Source organism: Erithacus rubecula, assembly GCF_903797595.1.
Source record: "Erithacus rubecula genome assembly, chromosome: 26".
Classification (NCBI taxonomy): Eukaryota; Metazoa; Chordata; class Aves; order Passeriformes; family Muscicapidae; genus Erithacus; species Erithacus rubecula.
The window spans coordinates 5,879,092-5,900,353 of record NC_136678.1 but is presented as its reverse complement, the minus strand read 5'-3'; the positions used below and the strand labels follow the sequence as shown (position 1 = coordinate 5,900,353).

Sequence of the window (21,262 nt, the reverse complement as noted above, 5' to 3'; positions counted from 1 at the left end):
CTTTTGGCAGCACAATTCCAAAGGGATACCGGGGTGGGCTGGGATGGAGCTGTGCCCGCTGTGCCCGGGCAGGCTCTGCAGTCCTGGCCCCGCCCGGCCCCGCCCTGCCCCGCCCCGCCCCGCCCTGCCCCGCCCCGCCCCGCCCGGCCCCGCCCCTCACGGGGAGTCCTGCAGGGCGGGCAGGGGGCGCGGGCGGGCCCGGCCCAGGCGCTCCATGATCCCCCGCAGCAGGGGCTGCACGATGCCCAGCAGCGGCCGCCGGGAGGGCTCCCCGGCCCAGCAGGCTTCCATCAGCTGCCAGCACTCCTCGTCAAACACCGGCAGCCGCTCGGGACGCGCCCCTGGAGACACGGGCTGGGTCAGTGGGGACAGCAGGGACAGCAGGGACAGCAGGGACACGGGCAGGGGCAGCAGGGACAGTGGGGACAGCAGGGACAGCAGGGACACGGGCAGGGGCAGCAGGGACACGGGCAGGGACAGCAGGGACAGCAGGGACACGGGCAGGGACAGCAGGGACAGCCCTGCCCCTGCTCACACCCAGGGACATGGGCAGGGGCTGCAGGGACAGCAGGGACAGCAGGGACACGGGCAGGGACAGCCCTGCCCCTGCTCACGGGCAGGGACAGCAGGGACAGCAGGGACACGGGCAGGGGCAGCAGGGACAGCAGGGACACGGGCAGGGACAGCAGGGACAGCCCTGCCCCTGCTCACACCCAGGGACACAGGCAGGGGCTGCAGGGAATCCCTCAGATCCATGGAATCGTGGCCTGCAGCACTGGGATGGCTTGGCAGGGGATTTACTCATCCCATCCCATGGCAGGGACACTTCTCCCTACCCCAGGCTGCTCCAAACTGCTCTTGGACACTCCCAGGGATGGGGCAGCCATGGATTTTATGGGAATTCCATCCCAGCCCCTCCCCAACTTCCCAGGGAAGGATTTATTCCCAGCATCCCATCCAAACCAGCACAGGAATCCTGGAATGGTTTGGGTTGGGAGGGATCATCTGATCCCGTGGGCAGGGACACCTCCCACTACCCCAGGGTGCATTTTATCCATGCCTTATCCATACTTTGTCCCTTTTATCCACTATCCAACCTGGCCTTGGACACTTCCATGGATAGGGAAGCCACAGATTCTCTGGGAATTTCATCCCAGCCCCTCCCCACCCTCACAGTCAGGAATTCCTTCCCAAAACCCCATCTAAACCTTCCCTCTTTTACTGGATCAGCTCTTGTCCTGTCACTCCATTCTGTATAAAAATCCCTCTCCCTCCTTTTTGAGCCTATTCAAGCCCTAGCAGGATCTCTGAAGTTTCCCTGTGATCCCACAGGATTTTCCAACTTCAGGGATTCTGGGATACTTTTCCTTTCACCTCTCCACCACCAGAACAGAACTGGATTTTCCCAGCAGCTCAGATTGTCAGAGTTGAGCCAAGCCCAGGTACCTCTCCTGACGTTGTTCCACAGGTGATCTTTGCTTGCACACCTCTCAAAAGCCTCAGGTAACTTCACATGGCCTGAGCAGAGGTACCAGAACAGGATCCCAAAGGCATAAACATCCACAGAATTGTCATATTTCCCTGGGGAAAAACATGGGGGATCAGCAGGGAAAAGTCCCTGGGAGCTGGGCAGGCTGGGAGCTGATTCCAGAGTCCCAGATTTAAACCTGTGTCATAGCAGAAGGCAAAACTTGTGTCAAACCCAGGAAGGCAGCAGGAGATGGATCAAGGTTAAGCTTTTCCAGTTCCCAGGATTTATAAGTTTAAGCTGTACCAGGGACCCCCAAAGTGAGCTCAGGTGTGTTTTAAACACCAACACCTGTAAGGCTCAGCTCTGTCAGAGCCAAACTTCAGCCTCTGATCCCAGAAATACCCCAGGTATCCCCTAAATTCCACAACTGCACATGCTTCCATTTGATCCCAACCTTCTCCAAGCAGCAGCAGCTCTGACAGACCAAAAGGATTTGGATAAGTGGGATTTGAATTTCCAAGTGGCTCCAAAACTCAGCAAAAAGCCTTGGAGCAGCAGTAAATCCAAACTCACTCCTAAGTAATGACAGCTTGGAAATTCCTTGTAGGGAATCCTTCCTGGAGTATTTCCCTATGAAAGCCAAGGATTTCCAGCTTCCTAGTGATGCTAATTTACCTTTCTAATTGCCAGTTAATTACTGCAACAGAACTGATCAGCCCCATTATCCCCTGTCAAGAGTGGCACTTAAATACAGGAAAAACCCAGCATGCATGGAAAGCAGGGAATTTTCTGGGGTTGGAATGATCTCAGGAACAACTGAGAGGTGAATTCCAAGGAATCTTCCCCAGGAGTGCAGCAGGGCAGGGCAGGGCAGGCAGGATCCCACCTGTGAAGAGCTCAGGAGCCATGTGGATGGGAGTGCCCACGATGCTGCCAGACATCATCGCCTCGGGCTTGCAGAACCCCAGATCTGTGATCTTGGCTCTGTTCTTTTTGTCCAGCTGGGGGGAAAAAACACAGGCAGGCAGCTGAGAAGCCCATTATCCCCCATAAAATATTGATTTTTGGTGTTGATTCACACTGGGAGGGCTGAGCAGATGGTTTGAACTGGGTTTCTTCCCTGCAGACACTGCTTGTCTCCCACCCAGGGGTGTGGCTGGGATTTCAGGGACTGGAAATCCTGCTCATGGATTAAACTGTCTGCACTCCAAAGGAATCATTCCCTGCTCCCTTTGCCCCATGTTTCCAGCCAGGAAAGGAAGCAGCAAAACCTCCCTGTGGCTGACACCAGCACAGCTTCAAATATCTCATGTGGAGAAAGTTATTCCTTCACTTCAAGATTCTTTTCCCCACTCCAAAGGCTCTGGGATGAGGCAGAGACAGGGATTTTCCTTACCAGGACGTTTTTGAGTTTGATATCCCTGTGCACCAAGCCCTGGCTGTGCAGGTACCGGATCCCTTCCACCACATCCAAGGCAATCTGCAACCGTGGCTCCAATTCCAGCCCAGCCTGAGGGCAAAAACATGGATTTTATTCCTGAAAGTTGCTTTGGCCTGCTCTTCTTTATCAAAACGCTGAAAATTGAGCAATTCCAGCTTCATTTTACAGATTACTGGGGATTTTTTCATTAGAGAATCAGTTTTGAGTTGGGAGATTAAAACACCCCATGGGCAGGGACACTTCCCACTAAACCAGACTGCTCCATGCTCTGTTCCCAGCACTCCCAGGGGTAAAATAAAGATAAAATCAGTATTTAACAAGGGAATGAGTACCTTGAGCCCCGTGTAGAGGTCCCTGTGCAGCCTCTCCATGATGAGCAGCACAGCAATGCTGGAGCCTCCCCCGTAGCCGTAGTCGATCACGGAGCCGTGCAGGTGCACCAGCCTCTCGTGGGACTGCAGGGACCTGCAGCAGTTCAGCACAGAAACTGCCTCACTTGGGTCCCTGCCCTCCAGCCCAGGCCAAGGGAAGAAGCCCCAGAGTCCCTGCAGACACCTGGAATAGGCTCAGCACAAAAAAAACTGGGGTAATTTTTGGCCCCAGAGTCCTTGCAGAGGCCTGAACAGGCTCAGCACAAAATCTGGGTCATTTTTGTCCCTTCCCTCCAGCCCAGGCCAAGGGAAGAAGCCCCAGAAGATTCAGCACAAAAAACTGGGGTCCTTTTTGGCCTGAGTCCCTTCAGAGGCTTCAGCACAGAAAACTGGGGTAGTTTTTGTCCCTATCCTCCAACCCAGGCCAAGGGAAGAAGCCCCAGAGCTGCAGATTGAGCAGAAATTCCCAGCACAGCTCAGAGCAGCACAATCCTCAGCTGTCTGAGCCAATTAAACTCAAAAAATAAAAGCCTTTTTAAAGGTTAGAGTCACAAAAAAGCCCATTCTTCTGTCAGCTGGCTGTGCCTGCAGCTGTTTACTGCAAAGCAGCTGCTCACTGCACTGCAGAGCATCCCTGGCTTTTTTGGGGATTCAGGCAGGACAAGGAGTGGGAAAGAGGGAGGACTCACCACCAGGAGTCAGGGGAGGAGATGTGCTGGTTATTATGGTCTGTAAATTGGAATTTACTATGAATTTGGAAAAGAATCCAGTTAAGGCAGGAAGGAGCACCCCTGCCCATCACAAGGTGTTCTGTTGTATCTAAGTAAAAAACTTCTAAAAAAAAGGCTTTATAAAACCATGACCTAAGCCTGGTGCTTCAGCTAGGTGCAGTTAACAACCAGTAAGAAAATTACCAACCAATTAAACACTAAGTTAAAATACATAAAAATAGACTGTAACATTAAAATAGAGGTTTTGCCACTAAAACTTTCAAGTGCTGTGCCTATCTTTATTCATATTTATTTTTTTAGTGTCCTGCCAGGGTTGGGAATGGCTGAGCATTCCAGGAGCTCCAATCCCACATTCCAGAGTGGAAGTGCAGCAAACCTGGATCAGAGCTCTGGGCTGGGTGACAAAGGGGACACCAGCCACAGCCTGGGGGCTCTTCCAGCCTGAGTGATGCTGGGACACCAAGCAGATCCCTGTGCCATGGGAGAAGCACCCAGGTACAGACCTCATGTAGTGAAATTCCAGAGCCAGGTCGTTCCAGTGCTTCTCATCCGGGGGCACGACGGATTTGAGGGCGCAGGGGAAGTGTCCCCCCCAGGAGTCACACAGGTACACCACCCCATACTGGCCACGGCCCAGCTCCCTGCCCAGCCTGGGCTTCCCTGCAAGGCAGAGCCCTGGAATAGCCCCAGTCCCTGATACAGAGCCCTGGAATAGCCCCAGTCCCTGATACAGAGTCCTGGAATAACCCCAGTCCCTGATACAGAGCCCTGGAATAGCCCCAGTCCCTGGTAGAGTCCTGGAATAGCCCCAGTCCCTGGTACAGAGCCCTGGAATAGCCCCAGTCCCTGATACAGAGCCCTGGAATAGCCCCAGTCCCTGATACAGAGCCCTGGAATAGCCCCAGTCCCTGATACAGAGCCCTGGATAGCCCCAGTCCCTGGTACAGAGCCCTGGAATAGCCCCAGTCCCTGATACAGAGCCCTGGAATAGCCCCAGTCCCTGATACAGAGCCCTGGAATAGCCCCAGTCCCTGGTACAGAGCCCTGGAATAGCCCCAGTCCCTGGTACAGAGCCCTGGAATAGCCCCAGTCCCTGATACAGAGCCCTGGAATAGCCCAGTCCCTGGTACAGAGCCCTGGAATAGCCCCAGTCCCTGGTACAGAGCCCTGGAATAGCCCCAGTCCCTGATACAGAGCCCTGGAATAGCCCCAGTCCCTGATACAGAGCCCTGGAATAGCCCCAGTCCAAGGCCCAAATCCCTGGGATCACCCCCAGTCCATGTTTCCCCTGCACATGCCCAGCCTGGCACAGCTGAGGCAGTGGGACAGCCAGGTGAACCTGGCTGGAGGATGCAGCCCAAAGCCCAAGCCCAAACCCAAAGCCAAGCCCAAGCCCAAGCCCAAACCCAAAGCCAAGCCCAAGCCCAAAGCCAAGCCCCAAACCCAAACCCAAACCCAAGCCCAAACCCAAAGCCAAGCCCAAACCCAAAGCCAAGCCCCAAACCCAAGCCCAAACCCAAGCCCAAAGCCAAACCCAAAGCCAAGCCCAAGCCCAAGCCCAAGCCCAAGCCCAAAGCCCAAGCCCAGCCCTGTGCAGAGCAGCCCCTCTCCCCCAGCTGACCCACCGTGCCGCAGCGCGTCCTGCAGCGAGCGGCTCTCCAGCGCCAGCCGCGCCAGCCGCGGCGCGTGCTCCTTGCGCACCTTCAGCCACAGCCCCTCCGTCCGCTCCAGCCGGCACCACTGACCGTCCTCCAGCTGGGGACAGCGTGGGACAGGGATGGCACAGGGACAGCGTGGGGATAGGGACAGCGTGGGGACAGGGATGGGACAGGGACAGCGTGGGGACAGGGCAGGGACAGGGATGGGACAGGGACAGGGGCAGGGACAGCGTGGGGACAGGGCAGGGACAGGGATGGGACAGGGACAGCGTGGGGACAGGGACAGCGTGGGGACAAGGACAGTGTTTGGAGGTTCTGAGCTCCCAGCCCCAGCCCAGGGTTCCTGGTCAGGTTTTGGAGGTTCTGAGCTCCCAGCCCCATCCCAGGGTTCCTGGTCAGGTTTTGGAGGTTCTGAGCTCCCAGCCCCATCCCAGGGTTCCTGGTCAGGTTTTGGAGGTTCTGAGCTCCCAGCCCCATCCCAGGGTTCCTGGTCAGGTTTTGGAGGTTCTGAGCTCCTAGCCCCATCCCAGGGTTTCTGGTCAGGTTTTGGAGGTTCTGAGCTCCCATCCCAGGGTTCCTGGTCAGGTTTTGGAGGTTCTGAGCTCCCATCCCAGGGTTCCTGGTCAGGTTTTGGAGGTTCTGAGCTCCCAGCCCCATCCCAGGGTTCCTGGTCAGGTTTTGGAGGTTCTGAGCTCCCATCCCAGGGTTCCTGGTCAGGTTTTGGAGGTTCTGAGCTCCCAGCCCAGGGTTCCTGGTCAGGTTTTGGAGGTTCTGAGCTCCCAGCCCAGCCCAGCCCAGGGTTCCTGGTCAGGTTTTGGAGGTTCTGAGCTCTCAGCCCATCCCAGGGTTCCTGGTCAGGTTTTGGAGGTTCTGAGCTCCCAGCCCAGCCCAGCCCAGGGTTCCTGGTCAGGTTTTGGAGGTTCTGAGCTCCCAGCCCAGCCCAGCCCAGGGTTCCTGGTCAGGTTTTGGAGGTTCTGAGCTCCCAGCCCAGGGTTCCTGGTCAGGTTTTGGAGGTTCTGAGCTCCCAGCCCAGCCCAGCCCAGGGTTCCTGGTCAGGTTTTGGAGGTTCTGAGCTCCCAGCCCAGCCCTGACCTGGCGCAGGGAGGCAGCGAAGGCCTCGTGGGAGCTGTTGAGGCGCGTGCGGAACTGGCTGCAGATGCTCTTGGCCAGTTTGGAGGCACTGAGGCTCTCGATGGCATCCTGGGCCACCTTCCTCTTCCACTCACTGGTGATGGCAGGGGGGGCTGACCCACGTGAGCCTCTGGATGATCTGGGAAACCACAGTCACAGTCACACAACCACAGAAATCCCAGAAATCCCTGAAATCACAGTCACAGAGTCACAGTCACACAATCCCGAAATCACAGAAATCACACAGCCCCAGAAATCACAGAAATCAGAGTCACAAAATTCTGAAATCATAGTCACAGAAATCACAGAAATCACACAGCCCCAGAAATCACAGAAATCAGAGTCACAAAATTCTGAAATCATAGTCACAGAAATCACAGAAATCACACAGCCCCAGAAATCACAGTCACACAATCCCAAAGTCACAGAAGTCCCAGAAATCAGCCCCCAATCCAAGGAACAGATTCCTGGAATCATCCCCAGTCCAAGGCAGGAATCCCACAGGAATCAATCCCACAGGAATCAATCAATTCCACAGGAATCAATCAATCCCACAGGAATCAATCAATCCATCAACCACACAGGAATCAATCAATCCCACAGGAATCAATCAACCACACAGGAATCAATCAATCAATCCCACAGGAATCAATCAATCAATCCCACAGGAATCAATCCCACAGGAATCAATCAATCCCACAGGAATCAATCAATCCCACAGGAATCAATCAATCCATCAACCACACAGGAATCAATCAATCCCACAGGAATCAATTAATCCCACAGGAATCCATTCCTCACAGGGTTTGTGTTCCTAAGAGTTCAGAGTCCCTTTAGGGAGCAGCTGAGAGGATTCTTGGCTCCAAAATTCCCTTTTTTTCACCTGTTTGATCTGTTCCCACAGCATCCTGGTCACTGTTGAGCCAGAGTGGAAAGTGACCTCCACGTGATAGGCTGCATTCAGGATCTGGAAAAGCAGAAAAATGGGAATTTTCCTCTGGGAAAAGAGGGACAATGGGAATTCTGCCAGCTAGGAACTTTGCTAGAGCCTGTGAAAATGGGAAAAAAAAAAAGGGATAGTCCATGAATCACTTAGTTAATTGATTTATTGTTTTATTTCATGGGTGTTTCTAGGCTGTAATTTGATTGTTTTATAGAGATTTAGGAAAATTACTGCTTTACCACCCCAAATTCCTGAGCTCTTGCCCTAATTTTCTTGCCTCCACCTCCCTGGAGCAGCACAAAGGCACTGGGACATCCCAGACCTGCCTGAGGTAATTTATTGTATTATCTCATGAGTGTTTTTAGGTTGTAATTTGATTCTTTCACACAGATTGAGGAGATAATTGATTTATTGATTATTTCATGACTGGTTTTAGGCTGTAATTTGATTATTTCATACAAATTTAGAAAATGACTGTTTCACCACTCCAATTCCTGAGCTGTTTCCTGGATTTTCCTGCTTCCAGCTCCCTGGAGCAGCACAAAGGCCCTGACTGGGACATCCCAGACCTGTTTGAAGCAAATTATTGTGTTATTTTTTAGGCTGCAATTTAATTATAACTGATTTATTCATTATTTCATAGGTGTTTCTAGGCTGTAATTTGATTATTTTATACAGATTTATGAGATAATTAATTTATTGATTAGCTCATAGGTTTTTTAGGCTGTAATTTTATTATTTCCTACAAATCTAGGAGGTAATTGATTTATTGTGTTATTTCATGTGTGGTTTTAGACTGTAATTTGCTTATTTGATACAGATTGAGGAGATAATTGATTTATTGATTATCTCATGGCTGTTTTTAGGCTGTAATTTGATTATGCCACACAGATTTAGGAAAGTGACTGTCTCAGCACCCCAGATTCCCATTTCCCCATGTCCCAGCACCCCAAACTCCCCATTTCCCCATGTCCCAGTCCCCATTTCCCCATTTCCCCGTGTCCCAGTCCCCATTTCCCCGTGTCCCAGTCCCCATTTCCCCATGTCCCAGTCCCCATTTCCCCGTGTCCCAGTCCCCATTTCCCCATGTCCCAGTCCCCATTTCCCCGTGTCCCAGTCCCCATTTCCCCGTGTCCCAGTCCCCAGTTCCCCATTTCCCCGTGTCCCAGTCCCCATTTCCCCATTTCCCCGTGTCCCAGTCCCCATTTCCCCGTGTCCCAGTCCCCAGTTCCCCATTTCCCAGTCCCCATTTCCCCATGTCCCAGTCCCCAGTTCCCCGTGTCCCAGTCCCCATTTCCCCATTTCCCCGTGTCCCAGTCCCCAGTTCCCCATGTCCCAGTCCCCATTTCCCCATGTCCCAGTCCCCATTTCCCCATTTCCCCGTGTCCCAGTCCCCATTTCCCCATGTCCCAGTCCCCATTTCCCCGTGTCCCAGTCCCCATTTCCCCGTGTCCCAGTCCCCATTTCCCCATTTCCCCGTGTCCCAGTCCCCAGTTCCCCCAGTTCCCCCAGCCCAGACCTGTTTCAGGTAATTGCTGGTGATGTGCCCGCTGCCCTGGCGGGGTCTGTCCCGCGCCCGCGCCGGCAGCACCGAGCCCTCCCAGGACTCCTCCAGGCTCTTGAGGCAGCGCTCCAGGGTGCCCACGAAGCTCTCCCTCAGGTAATCCACAGAGCTGATCAGTTTGTTGGCCACAGCCTGGTTCAGCCTGGAGATGATCAGCTCCTGGATCTGCTGGATGCAGCGCTTGATGTCCTTGGAGCTGACGGGCTCGCCGTTCTCGGGGATGATGATGTCTGCAGGAAAAGGGAGGGAATGTCCTGTGGGATTGTTGGGAGACCAGATCCTGAGAGAACCAAACTGCTCCAAATGGGGCTTTAAAAATGCTCTTCTGCCATCATCCCAGAACTGCATTATTATAACTTTATCCAAGATAAAGAGAGGGAAGGGAAGGGAAGGGAAGGGAAGGGAAGGGAAGGGAAGGGAAGGGAAGGGAAGGGAAGGGAAGGGAAGGGAAGGGAAGGGAAGGGAAGGGAAGGGAAGGGAAGGGAAGGGAAGGGAAGGGAAGGGAAGGGAAGGGAAGGGAAGGGGACTAGGGAAAGGGACTAGGGAAAGGGACTAGGGAAAGGGACTAGGGAAAGGGACTAGGGAAAGGGACTAGGGAAAGGGGAACCAGAGCAGACAAGGCAAAAGGCAAGGAAAGAAAAAGGAAAGACCAGAAGAGGCAAGGAAGGGAAAGCCAGAAGAGACCAGAGCAGAGGAGATACACACAAAGCACCAGCCCCAAAGCCTCCAGCCAGGACCCACCTCGGAAATCCATGCTGGCAGCATCCTCCAGCAGCTCCTCCTTCATGCTGCCCAGCGTCTCCACGATCATGTCCTTCATCTCCTCCTGCTTGCGGTTGGCGATGCCCATGAGCGACTCGTAGAGCTCGCTCTCCTTGCTGCGCGTGTACTCCAGGCGCTTGGGCGTGATCTGCAGGTCCCGCTGCATGTCGAAGGCCTGGTTGATGCAGGTGTTGAGGCAGCGGCCGTGCAGCTCGCTGAGCCGCGTGGCCGCCCGCAGCAGGTGCCGCTGCAGCACCTGGCGGCTGAAGGCGCCCAGCAGCCGCAGCCGCTCGGGCGCGGAGCGGCCGCCGGCGCCGCAGGGCCCGCCCGGGCTCAGCAGCCCCAGCTCCCGCAGCTGCCGCCGCAGGGCGGAGCCGTCCCCGCCGCCGCCGCGGGGCTCCCACACCCGCAGGAAGAAGATGGGCAGGGAAAACTTCTCCTTGATGTCCCGCAGCTCCGCCTGGTCCGACGGGGACAGCTGGGGCTCGCTGAGGGCGAAGGTGACAACGGGCAGCACCTGGTTCACAAACTCCGCCAGGGTGGCCTCAGCCGACTGGAAGCCCCGGCACGGAGCCACCACGATGTCCACTTCCTAGGGAAAAGGAGGTGTGGAGAGGGATTTTCCGCCGTGGAATTCACTCACACAGCAAAAAACATGGAATTCTTCAAAGCAGACATGGAGTCTTTCTCTTCTTGTCTCCCCTGGTCTTTCCTTTTCCTCCTCCTTTCCTTGTCCCCTCTGCTTTTCCTTTCTCCTTTCCCCTTCCCCAATTAGGCTGATCCCTAACTATAAATTTCTTGTTTTGCACCAAATCCTTGGAGTTTTAGCCCAGTTTAGGGCAAGGCTGATCCCTGGACAACTCCAAATTCCTTACTTTGGACCAAATCACTGGAATTCTAAGACAGTCCTGGAATTCATGCACAAAGCAAAAAAACCGGAATTCTACAAAGCAGATCTGGAGTCTCACCTGCAACAACTCCAAATTCCTTGTTTTGCACCAAATCCTTGGAGTTTTAGCACCGAGTTTAGAAGTGTCCCAGGGAAGAGCCAGCACAGAAAAGCTGAAATTTTTCACCTTATCCCTGCCCTGTTTTGCACCAACCCTGCAATTCCTGGATGGTCAGAGCATCCCAGAACCCCAAACACAAATCAAAATCAGGGATCAAGCAGCTCTTAACCCAGAAACAATCCATGAATTCAGTGGGATTCCAACCTGCAATTCCTGGATGATTCCAGAACCCTAAACAGGAATCACAATCTGGGATCAGGCAGACCCTGACCATGATAATTCCAGGAATTCTGTGGGATCCCCTCAGGGCTGACTGGAGTGTGGAGGATTCCTCATTTCCAGAGCAGTTTAAAGCATTCCCTGGCTCCATCCCAATTTTTTGTCCAATTCTTCCAGCCTTGGGGCACTTTAATCCCTGTTTGCTCAGCGAACTGAGGTGCTGAAAATCCAATTTTGTGTCATTTTCAACCAAATTTCTCCTCACACAATGACTGCAGGCCCAGCTCAGCCTTTTCCTGCTCCAATTGCTATTTTGCCTTCCAAGAACAGCCTGTGACTCACTCCAGTCTGACAATTCCTGCTTTTATTCCATTTGGGAGCTCATTCCATGCCTCCCTCATTCATCCCAGTCACTTTTATACCCCCAGATTCCACTTGAAATTCTCTTTGTTTTATTTCACACACCCAGTTTTGCTCAAATCTCACCCATTTTTTCTGTTTCCATGGAAATCTGAGGGGAAAAAAGTTGAGTCACAAAATAAATCCCAATTAATTTGATTAATTTGATTAATTTTCCAGTTTTGTCACAACAACTGGAAGCTTTTTGTTCCCTACAATCCATACACTTTTCAGCCCAAAATTCCAAATCCCACAAGGGCAGGAAAAAGAAAATAAATCCAAGGAAAACCAAGCCCATCCCAGCTTTCAGGCACTGATTGGATTTAGGGAAGCAGCCAAGTGTTTGCTCCCACTGTAAATCCCATAATAATCCCAAAATCTGTCTGGCCCCATGGATTATTCCCCATGACCTTGCTGAATTCCTAAAATCCCCAAGGAATTGGGCAGCTCTGCCAAAATATCAGATTTTCCATCCTGATATTTGGAGTTTAAAAATATCCCAGAGCAGCACAAGGTTCCCACAGCAGCTGTGCCACGGAAATGGGATTTGTGGTTCCCTCCTCACCCTTTTTGGTGAAAATTTGGGATTCAAGAATCTGGCAGGAAGAGGAGAAAAAGTGCCACGGGACAGTGGCAGTGCCACCCCAAACTGCCCATAGGGCAGAGACAATCGGGGAACTGGGAATTTACTGATCAGGGCAGGGACAGCAGCAGTGCCACCCCAATCTCCCCACAGACCAAGGATGGTGGCAATGCCAGCCCAGGGACAATGGCAGTGCCAGCCCAGAGACAGTGGCAGTGGCAGCCCAGGGACAGTGGCAGTGCCAGCCCAGGGACAGTGGCAGTGCCAGCCCAGGGCCAGGGCCAGGGGCAGTGGCAGTGCCAGTCCAGGGCCAGGGGCAGTGGCAGGGGCAGCCCAGGGCCAGGGGCAATGCCAGGGGCAGTGGCAGCCCAGGGCCAGGGGCAATGCCAGGGGCAGTGGCAGCCCAGGGCCAGGGGCAGTGGCAGTGCCAGCCCAGGGACAATGGCAGTGGCAGTGCCAGTCCAGGGCCAGGGGCAGTGGCAGGGGCAGCCCAGGGCCAGGGGCAATGCCAGGGGCAGTGGCAGCCCAGGGCCAGGGGCAGTGGCAGTGCCAGCCCAGGGACAATGGCAGTGGCAGTGGCAGTGGCAGCCCAGGGCCAGGGGCAGTGGCAGTGCCAGCCCAGGGGCAGTGGCAGTGGCAGGGGCAGTGCCACCCCAGGGCCAGGGGCAGGGGCAGCCCAGGGTCAGGGGCAGTGGCAGTGACAGGGGCAGTGCCAGCCCAGGGCCAGGGGCAGTGGCAGGCTCCCCAGGGTCAGGGGCAGTGGCAGTGGCAGGCTCCCCAGGGCCAGGGCCAGGGGCAGTGCCAGGCTCCCCAGGGTCAGAGGCAGGGGCAGTGGCAGCCCAGGGGCAGTGGCAGTGGCAGTGGCAGTGGCAGTGGCAGTGGCAGGCTCCCCAGGGCCAGGGGCAGTGGCAGGCTCCCCAGGGCCAGGGGCAGTGGCAGTGGCAGGGCCAGGGGCAGTGGCAGCCCAGGGCCAGGGTCAGGGTCAGTGGCAGTGACAGGGGCAGTGGCAGGCTCCCCAGGGTCAGGGCCAGGGGCAGTGGCAGTGGCAGGGCCAGGGGCAGTGGCAGGCTCCCCAGGGCCAGGGGCAGGGGCAGTGGCAGGGCCAGGGGCAGTGCCAGGCTCCCCAGGGTCAGGGGCAGTGGCAGGCTCACCTTGAGCAGGGCGCAGGGCAGCAGCACCTCCAGCTCAGCCGCGGCCTGCGCGGGGTCCTGGGGCTGGGGGGGCACGCGCAGGTCCTGCTCGGGGACGGTGTCCCAGTGCCCGCGGTGCGCCGCCAGCGCCTGCAGCAGCTCAAACTGCCCGGGCAGCGCCAGGCTGAGCCGCGCCCGCGCGCCCTGCGACAGCCGCACGCGGCGGCGCCGGCAGCGCTGCTCGCTGCTGCACGGGGGCCAGGGCTGCTCGCTGCTGCACGGGGGCCAGGGCTGCTGCTGAGTGCTGCACGGGGGCCAGGGCTGCTCAGTGCTGCACGGGGGCCAGGGCTGCTGCTCAGTGCTGCACGGGGGCCAGGGCTGCTCAGTGCTGCACGGGGGCCAGGGCTGCTGCTCAGTGCCAGCCCCAAGCCTGGGCAGCAGCTCCTCAGTGCCAGTCCTGGGTGTGAGCGGCTCCTCAGAGCCAGTCCCAGGTGAGGGCAGCTCCTCGGTGCCATCCCCGAGCCTGGGCAGCAGCTCTTCAATGCCAGCCCCAGGTGAGGGCAGCTCCTCAGTGCCAGTACTGGGTGTGAGCAGCTCCTCAGTGCCAGCCCTGGGTGAGGGCAGGTCCCTGTCACCAGCCCCGGATGTGAACAGCTCTTCAGTGCCAGTCCTGTGTGTGAACAGCTCCTCGGTGCCAGTCCTGGGTGAGGGCAGCTCTTCAGTGCCAGTCCCAGGTGTGAGCAGCTCCTCAGCCCCAGTCCCAGGTGAGGGCAGGTCCCTGTCTCCAGCCCCAGGTGAGGGCAGGTCCCTGTCAGCAGCCCCAGGTGAGGGCAGGTCCCTGTCTCCAGCCCCAGGTGAGGGCAGGTCCCTGTCTCCAGCCCCAGGTGTGGGCAGCAGCTGCTGGCCCAGCAGGGTGTTCAGCAGCCGGCCCTTGGCGCTGCAGCTCTGGCCCAGGATCAGCAGGCACGGCCGCCAGCTCAGCCAGCGCTGCAGCTGCTCCTCCTCCTGCGCCGGGAACCAGGCGGGGCCTGCAGGGGACACAGACAGGAAAAACTGCTCAGTGAGGGGCTCGTCCTCAGGGGAAATGTGCATTTAGGGGACTGTCCCTCCGAGGAAAACTGGATATCTAGGGCTTCATCCCTGAGAGGAAAATTGTGTATTTTTGGGTTCATCCCTGAGGGTAAATTGGACATTTAGGGGCTCATCCCTGAGCAGAAGCTCAGCAGCCTGCGAAGGGATGAGGCTCAGGGAAGGTCTGGGCAGGCAGCCAGAAGGTTCTGGAACAGCCTCAAACCTCACAAACATCCCTCAGAGCCCACAAACCTCTTTAACACCCCACAAATGTCCCTCAGAGCCCACAAACCCCACAAATGTCCCTCAGATCCTACAAACATCCCTCAGAGCCCACAAACTCCTCAAAATCATCCCTCAAACCCCACAACCATCCCCTCCTTGCTGCTCCAACAATAAATCAACTGGCAGAGTTTGCCAGGGGATGGTTTGGAGAGCAGGAAAAGGAAATTTCTCCCCATCTGCCTCCCTTCCCCAGCTCTCTGTCCTCACCCTCCTTACTCATCTTCCCTGGGAGCGTCATGGGCAAAGAATTCCAAGGACAGTGGGATGGAACAATCCCTGCCCTCACCTGGCTGTGCTAATTCAGCCTCAGGGCTGAGCTCAGCCCTTGTTTTCTTTTTTAAAAAGTCCTAAATCTGGCTATGGGAAGAGCTAAATTCAGCGTTATCCTCGTGCACAGCAGCAGGGTGACTCTGACAGCCCCAGAAACGTGGAACAACAAACAAATCCCTCATCTGCTGCGCTTCAGGAATACAAAAATTCCAGGGCACAAAGCCCAGGAATGAAATCAAATGGGAAATGGAGGCACCAGTCTGTAAAAATGCCCAATTTGAGAGCTACAAACCACCAGGATTGTCCTGATGCTGGAAGGAGCAGCAGGGGTTTTACAGGGAAGGTGCTGTTAAAATTCTTTTTCATGAGTCATGTTCTGGCAGCCCAAATTGTCAGGAAAAGATCCTCCCCATACTCCAAACCCAATTAAAGAGATCCTACAACACATCTCACTCCTCACTCTTACAGCTTAATCACTCCAGTTTAATTAAAACCAGCCAAATTTGGAGCACTTTGTGTGGTCTTCCATTGGTTTAAAGCTTCTTTAAAACCCTGTCCAAGATTTGCCTTCCCCTCAAATCCTCCAGCTGGAAATAGGATTTTGGAAGAGTTTTTCCACCCCAAAACTAAGGAAAAACTCTCTTTGTGGCTCAGCACTGCACCTCTGCCTCACAAAACCCCAATTCTGAGCCCCAAACCCCAAGTTTGGGAATGGTTTAAGGCAGGAAGCTCTCCTTGAAGTGTGATTTTTTTTTTTAATTTGTTTTCCAAACGAGCCTTTCAAAAGCCACATCAAGTGACCAAAGGGCTGGAAGCTGACCAGGAGCTCACAAAAGATAAAGATCTGGAAAAATCCCACAAATTGCACATTTGAGCCTTCATCTACAGGATGAAGGATGGCTTTGATCTGGGGACATTCCTTGGAGCTTCTCCTGGGATTCAGGCTGAGGATGAAAAAGCAATTCAGGGAGGGCTGCACAGGCAGAGCCTTTCCCCTGTCTGAAGGGAAAAGAGGCAGCAGAGCTCCCTCTCCTCCTTCCAGGCAAGCTGGAATTTGTGGATCCTAAAGTCCAGCAGAAATATCCCCAAAAAATCACTGAGATACAGCAGCTTAACTGGAATTATTAGGGGTTATTTATATGGATGGAGAATCCTGGGATGGTCTGGGCTGGACCTTAAAGCTCATCCTGCTCCTCTGCCACCTTCACTATCCCAGGATGCTCCAGCCTGGCTTTGGACACTGCCAGGGATGGGGCAGCCAAGGATTCTCTGGGAATTCCATCCCAGGGCCTCCCCACCCTGACAGAGAGGAATTTCTGCCTGTATCCCACCTAAACCTTCCCTCCTTCAGCTGGAGCCCATTCCCCTTATCCATGTGAAATTCCCTTTCCAGTCCTCTTGCAGCTCCTTTGGCTACTGGGAAACTGCTCCAAAGTCTTCCCAAATCCATCTTTTCTCCAGGATTTGTGGTGAAAACACCTTTCCTGTCTTTCCATGTGCTGTGATCAGCACAGACAGATCCAGGCTGGGAGGGACTCAACAAAAACTGGGATCAGAACTTCCCAGAGGGACACAGAGACATTTCCTCAGCCACAGGGGCAGTGCTGGAGCTCCATCCCAGCTCCATCCCAGTTCATCCCAGCTCCATCCCAGCTCCATCCCAGCTCCATCCCAGCCCCATCCCAGTCCATCCCAGCCCCATCCCAGTCCATCCCAGCTCCATCCCAGCTCCATCCCAGCCCCATCCCAGTTCCATCCCAGTCCATCCCAGCTCCATCCCAGTTCATCCCAGCTCCATCCTCTGCTCCATCCCAGCTCCATCCCAGCTCCATCCCAGCCCCATCCCAGTTCCATCCCAGCCCCATCCCAGCCCCATCCCAGCTCCATCCTCTGCTCCATCCTCTGCTCCATCCCAGCTCCATCCCAGCTCCATCCCAGCTCCATCCCAGTTCCATCCCAGCTCCATCCCAGCTCCATCCCAGCTCCATCCCAGCCCCATCCCAGCTCCATCCTCTGTTCCATCCCAGCTCCATCCCAGCTCCATCCCAGCCCCATCCCAGTTCCATCCCAGCCCCATCCCAGTTCCATCCCAGCCCCATCCCAGCTCCATCCTCTGCTCCATCCTCTGCTCCATCCCAGCTCCATCCCAGCCCCATCCCAGCTCCATCCCAGCTCCATCCCAGTTCCATCCCAGCTCCATCCCAGTTCCATCCCAGCCCATCCCAGTCCATCCCAGCTCCATCCCAGCTCCATCCCAGTTCCATCCCAGCCCATCCCAGTCCATCCCAGCTCCATCCCAGCTCCATCCCAGTTCCATCCCAGCCCATCCCAGTTCCATCCCAGCCCATCCCAGTTCCATCCCAGCCCCATCCCAGCTCCATCCTCTGCTCCATCCCAGCTCCATCCCAGCTCCATCCCAGTTCCATCCCAGCCCATCCCAGTCCATCCCAGCTCCATCCCAGCTCCATCCCAGTTCCATCCCAGCCCATCCCAGTTCCATCCCAGCCCATCCCAGTTCCATCCCAGCTCCATCCCAGCTCCATCCTCTGCTCCATCCCAGTTCCATCCCAGCTCCATCCCAGTCCATCCCAGTCCATCCCAGCCCCATCCCAGCCCCATCCCAGTCCATCCCAGCTCCACCCCAGCCCCAGCTGGGATGGGCCATGTGATGAGCAATCCAGGGAGCCCCAGGGCACTCCCATCCCATGAATTCCCCGGGATAAAAGGGGCCTGTCCATGGAACAAGGGCAGCTCTCTGCAGTTCCACTCAAAGCTTGGATTGATGGATCCCCACAAGCTCCAAGCATTGATTCATCCCTTTCCCAGCACTTTGATGGCCTCCCTCTCCTTCACTCCATTTCCCACACCCTGGTTTTGCCAATATTGAGGCTTTTCCAAGGATTCCAGCCATTTCTGAGCTGCTGGCTGTGATTTCCTGCAGGCTTTGGCCACCACAAGATTTAATCTCAACACATTTGTGCCAGCTGAGGTGGCTTGGAGCAACCTGGAATGTGGGAGACTGGATGGGCTTTAAGGTCCTTTCCAACCCCAGCCAGTCTAGAATTCTAAATAAACCCACTTCTAGTTCCATATCAGCACAGAGGTCTTGATTCCAGGAGGAAAAAAATCCAATTAATTCTGATTTCAGCAGCTCCAAAGGCTGCAGAGCCACATCCCATCCTCTGAAGCTTTTTGGAAATCCTCCTTCCATCAACCTGAGGAGTTATTCCACAAATCCCACCCCAACCACCTCTCTACAGCTCTTAAATCCAACTTTTTACCCCCAAAAGGAGCCCTGATCTTTAAGGGATCACGGTGACATCAGCAGAGCTCACACCTGAACAGGATAAATCCCTCAGTCAGCCTAGATCAGCACCAAAACCACCTCCAAATCCTTTGGAAAACTCCCTCAAAAATTACATTTATTTATGGAAGCTGAGCCCCAGCACACACCACTAAGGGAACCCCCAGCTGCTGCCCAAAACTTTGGGGATTTTCTAAAAATTCCTAAAATAAGGCAAAAGAAATCTCCAAACTCTCAGGTTTCCAGGTGAGATTGTTCCAATTATTACAGGCACAGTACAAAGAAAACAACCCAAATGAGCAGAAAATAAATTGATTTTTTTTTTTCCATATCTTCACCTATTTTATATTGTGAGTCCCTAACTGAGGTTTTGTTTTTACAGCTCCCCAAGAACCCAAAAATCCCAGGACTGGAGGAAACCATTCCCAAAAGGCAATTCCTGGAGGAATTCCTGGAATACCATCCCAGGATTCTATTTGTACACCCATATAAACAATTCTTCAATAATTCCAGTTAAGCTGCTGTAGCTCTGATTTTTTGGGAGGGATTTTTTGGCTGCAATTAAAGAATCCACAAATTCCCAGCCTGCCTGGAGTGAGCAGAGGGAGGAACAGCCAGGATTTTGTTGACTCTCTGGGAAGAGCAAACACAACTTTCCCTTCCCTCACAAACAGTGGCTGCCCCTGGACCCAGCTCAGTTCTGCTCCCAGGAGTAACCTCAGAGTAACCTCAGAGTAACCTCAGAGCAGCAGCCTTGGGGTGATGGGTGTTGTGCCACCCTCCAAGCAGGGAAAGTGGGAAATAAAAGGATTTATTTGCTCCTTGAAGCATCACCCTGAGTTCACCTGAGGGGTTCAGGGGCTCCTACTCAGCAGATACTCAGCAGATACTCAGGCCTGGTTGTGTTTGGAAGCTGATCCAAAGGGAATTTCCCTCCCTGTGCTGTCTCATCTGTCCTGAAGATGTCCCAAAGGCAAACCCTTCACATCTGTTTCATTTCTAAGACATCCACATTTATTTTCCAGGTTTTTTCTCCCACTCCAGCCCCTGGGAATTGTGTCCTCTCCACTCCACTGCCCAGTGCCCTGGGTGCTGCACAAAACTGACACTGCACAAATCCTTGGACAAAATTCCTCCACTTTGGAACCACCTGATTTTGGGGAAAAGTCAAGGAAAATTGTTTTCCTTAACCCCCCTGACACCTAAAAACCTCCCCAGGGGAAGAAGGACAATTTCCATGATCCCAGTTAGATCCCAGCCATGTCCAGCCTGGCTCTGGACACTCCCATGGATTCTCTGAGAATTCCCAGCCCCTCCCCACCCTCCCAGGGAAGGATTTATTCCCAAAATCCCATCTATCCCTGCCCTCTGGCAGTGGGAAGCCATTCTCCATGTGCTGGCACTCTATCACTTGGAAATATTCCATCTTTTCTCAATTCACCCCAAATCCTTCTCTTCTCCAGGCAGAACAATCCCAAATTCCAAACACCACAGGGTCACCTGTCCTGGCTCTGCCCCTTCCCAAAATCCTGATGTGCTCCCAAAACCTTTCCACAGCACCACAAGGGGAAAACGAACCCCAAACCAGACCAAAACTTTTTTTTTCTTTTATACACAGACAGAAAAACTCAACACTTCAAACATTCAACCAGGACTTGGACAAGGAGGGACAAGAATCCTGGACAAGGACCCTGGACAAGAGGCCAAGAGATGACTCAGGAGCCGTTTGGGGATGAATGAAGAAGATCTTTATGGACTGTTCAGGTCACCCTGAGCTCGCCTCACCAGGCAGTGCCGTGGACACACGGAGCGCTGCCCGTGGCTCTGTGTGCCACCAGCACGGATGGAACGGATGGAATAGTGACAGAGACACTGCTGACAGACAGACAGACGGACAGACAGACGGACAGAGCGCGGGAATGCGACCCCGTCCCACCCTGCGGGGGGACACGGGCAGGGGAGGGTCCCCATCGTGAAATCACGGGAAGGACCCGCGGGGCGGCGGATCCAGCCCAGGCACCCCGAGAATCGCGCCCCGAGCTCTGCAGAGCCCTCCGGGAGAGAATTCCCCTCACATCCCCCGAGAATCGCGGCCGGAGCCCTGCAGAGCCCGGGCAGAGCCCGCCGGGAGAGAATTCCCCTCACATCCCCCGAGAATCGCGGCCGGAGCTCTGCAGAGCCCGGGCAGAGCCCTCCGGGAGAGGAGCATTGCCCTCACATCCCCCGAGAATCGCGGCCGGAGCGGCACCGAGCGCGTCCCGAGCCCTGCCGAGCCCGCCGGGAGCGGAGCATTCCCCTCACACCCACCCCAAATCCCCCGGAATCACCCCCTGCCCTCCTCCCTTCACCCCACAAAGCCCCTCACACCCTCCAGCCCTGTAACCCCCGTGACAGCCCCCCCAAGTCGGACACTCCACTCTGCACCGCAACCCTCGCAGACCCCCGAGATTTCCCAGAGATTTCCCCTTTATCCACAGACCCCGCACAATCCCCCGCCCGCCGCCGCCGCCCCTCTCTCACCGCCGTCCCCGGGACCCCCATCCCCATCCCCGGCGGAGGGGGGGCCGTCACCGGCAGGCACCGAGGCGAAGGGATGTCCCTGGGAGTACTTGACATCGCGGAAGAACCTCTTGGTCTCTCGCAGGTTGTGCTGCAGCCGCGCCAGGTGCCGGTTGTAGTGGCCGAAGCAGCGGCAGAGCTCCCGCACGGCCCCGCCGGGACCCCGCCATGACGGGGCCTCCTCGCCCTCCATGTCCTCCGGGTCCGCCCCGCTATCCCCTCCCCGCCGCGGGCCGCACCCGGGCCCGGCCAGGCTGCCGCCGTTCGGGGAGGAACCTCCCCGAGGATTTCCTCGCGTCCCGACCCCCCCACCCCCCGCCCCTCCCGCCTCCCCGACCCCCGCGGCCGCCGCCTTCTCCC

At 55.4% G+C, this 21,262-nt stretch overlaps 1 protein-coding gene across 1 annotated transcript; it reads right to left on the bottom strand.

Moving 5' to 3' along the window:
- Window positions 1-156: 156 nt before the first annotated feature.
- On the bottom strand, window positions 157-21,205 carry DSTYK (dual serine/threonine and tyrosine protein kinase; the record flags this gene model as incomplete). Its single annotated transcript, XM_079327029.1, is given in 15 exon segments — window positions 157-341; window positions 1,447-1,581; window positions 2,358-2,472; window positions 2,868-2,981; window positions 3,245-3,377; window positions 4,518-4,674; window positions 5,640-5,769; window positions 6,765-6,914; window positions 6,916-6,942; window positions 7,687-7,770; window positions 9,266-9,540; window positions 10,052-10,664; window positions 13,435-13,687; window positions 14,096-14,441; window positions 20,864-21,205. Coding segments are annotated over 15 exon segments (2,949 nt in total). The 5' UTR covers window positions 21,096-21,205.
- Window positions 21,206-21,262: the final 57 nt, after the last annotated feature.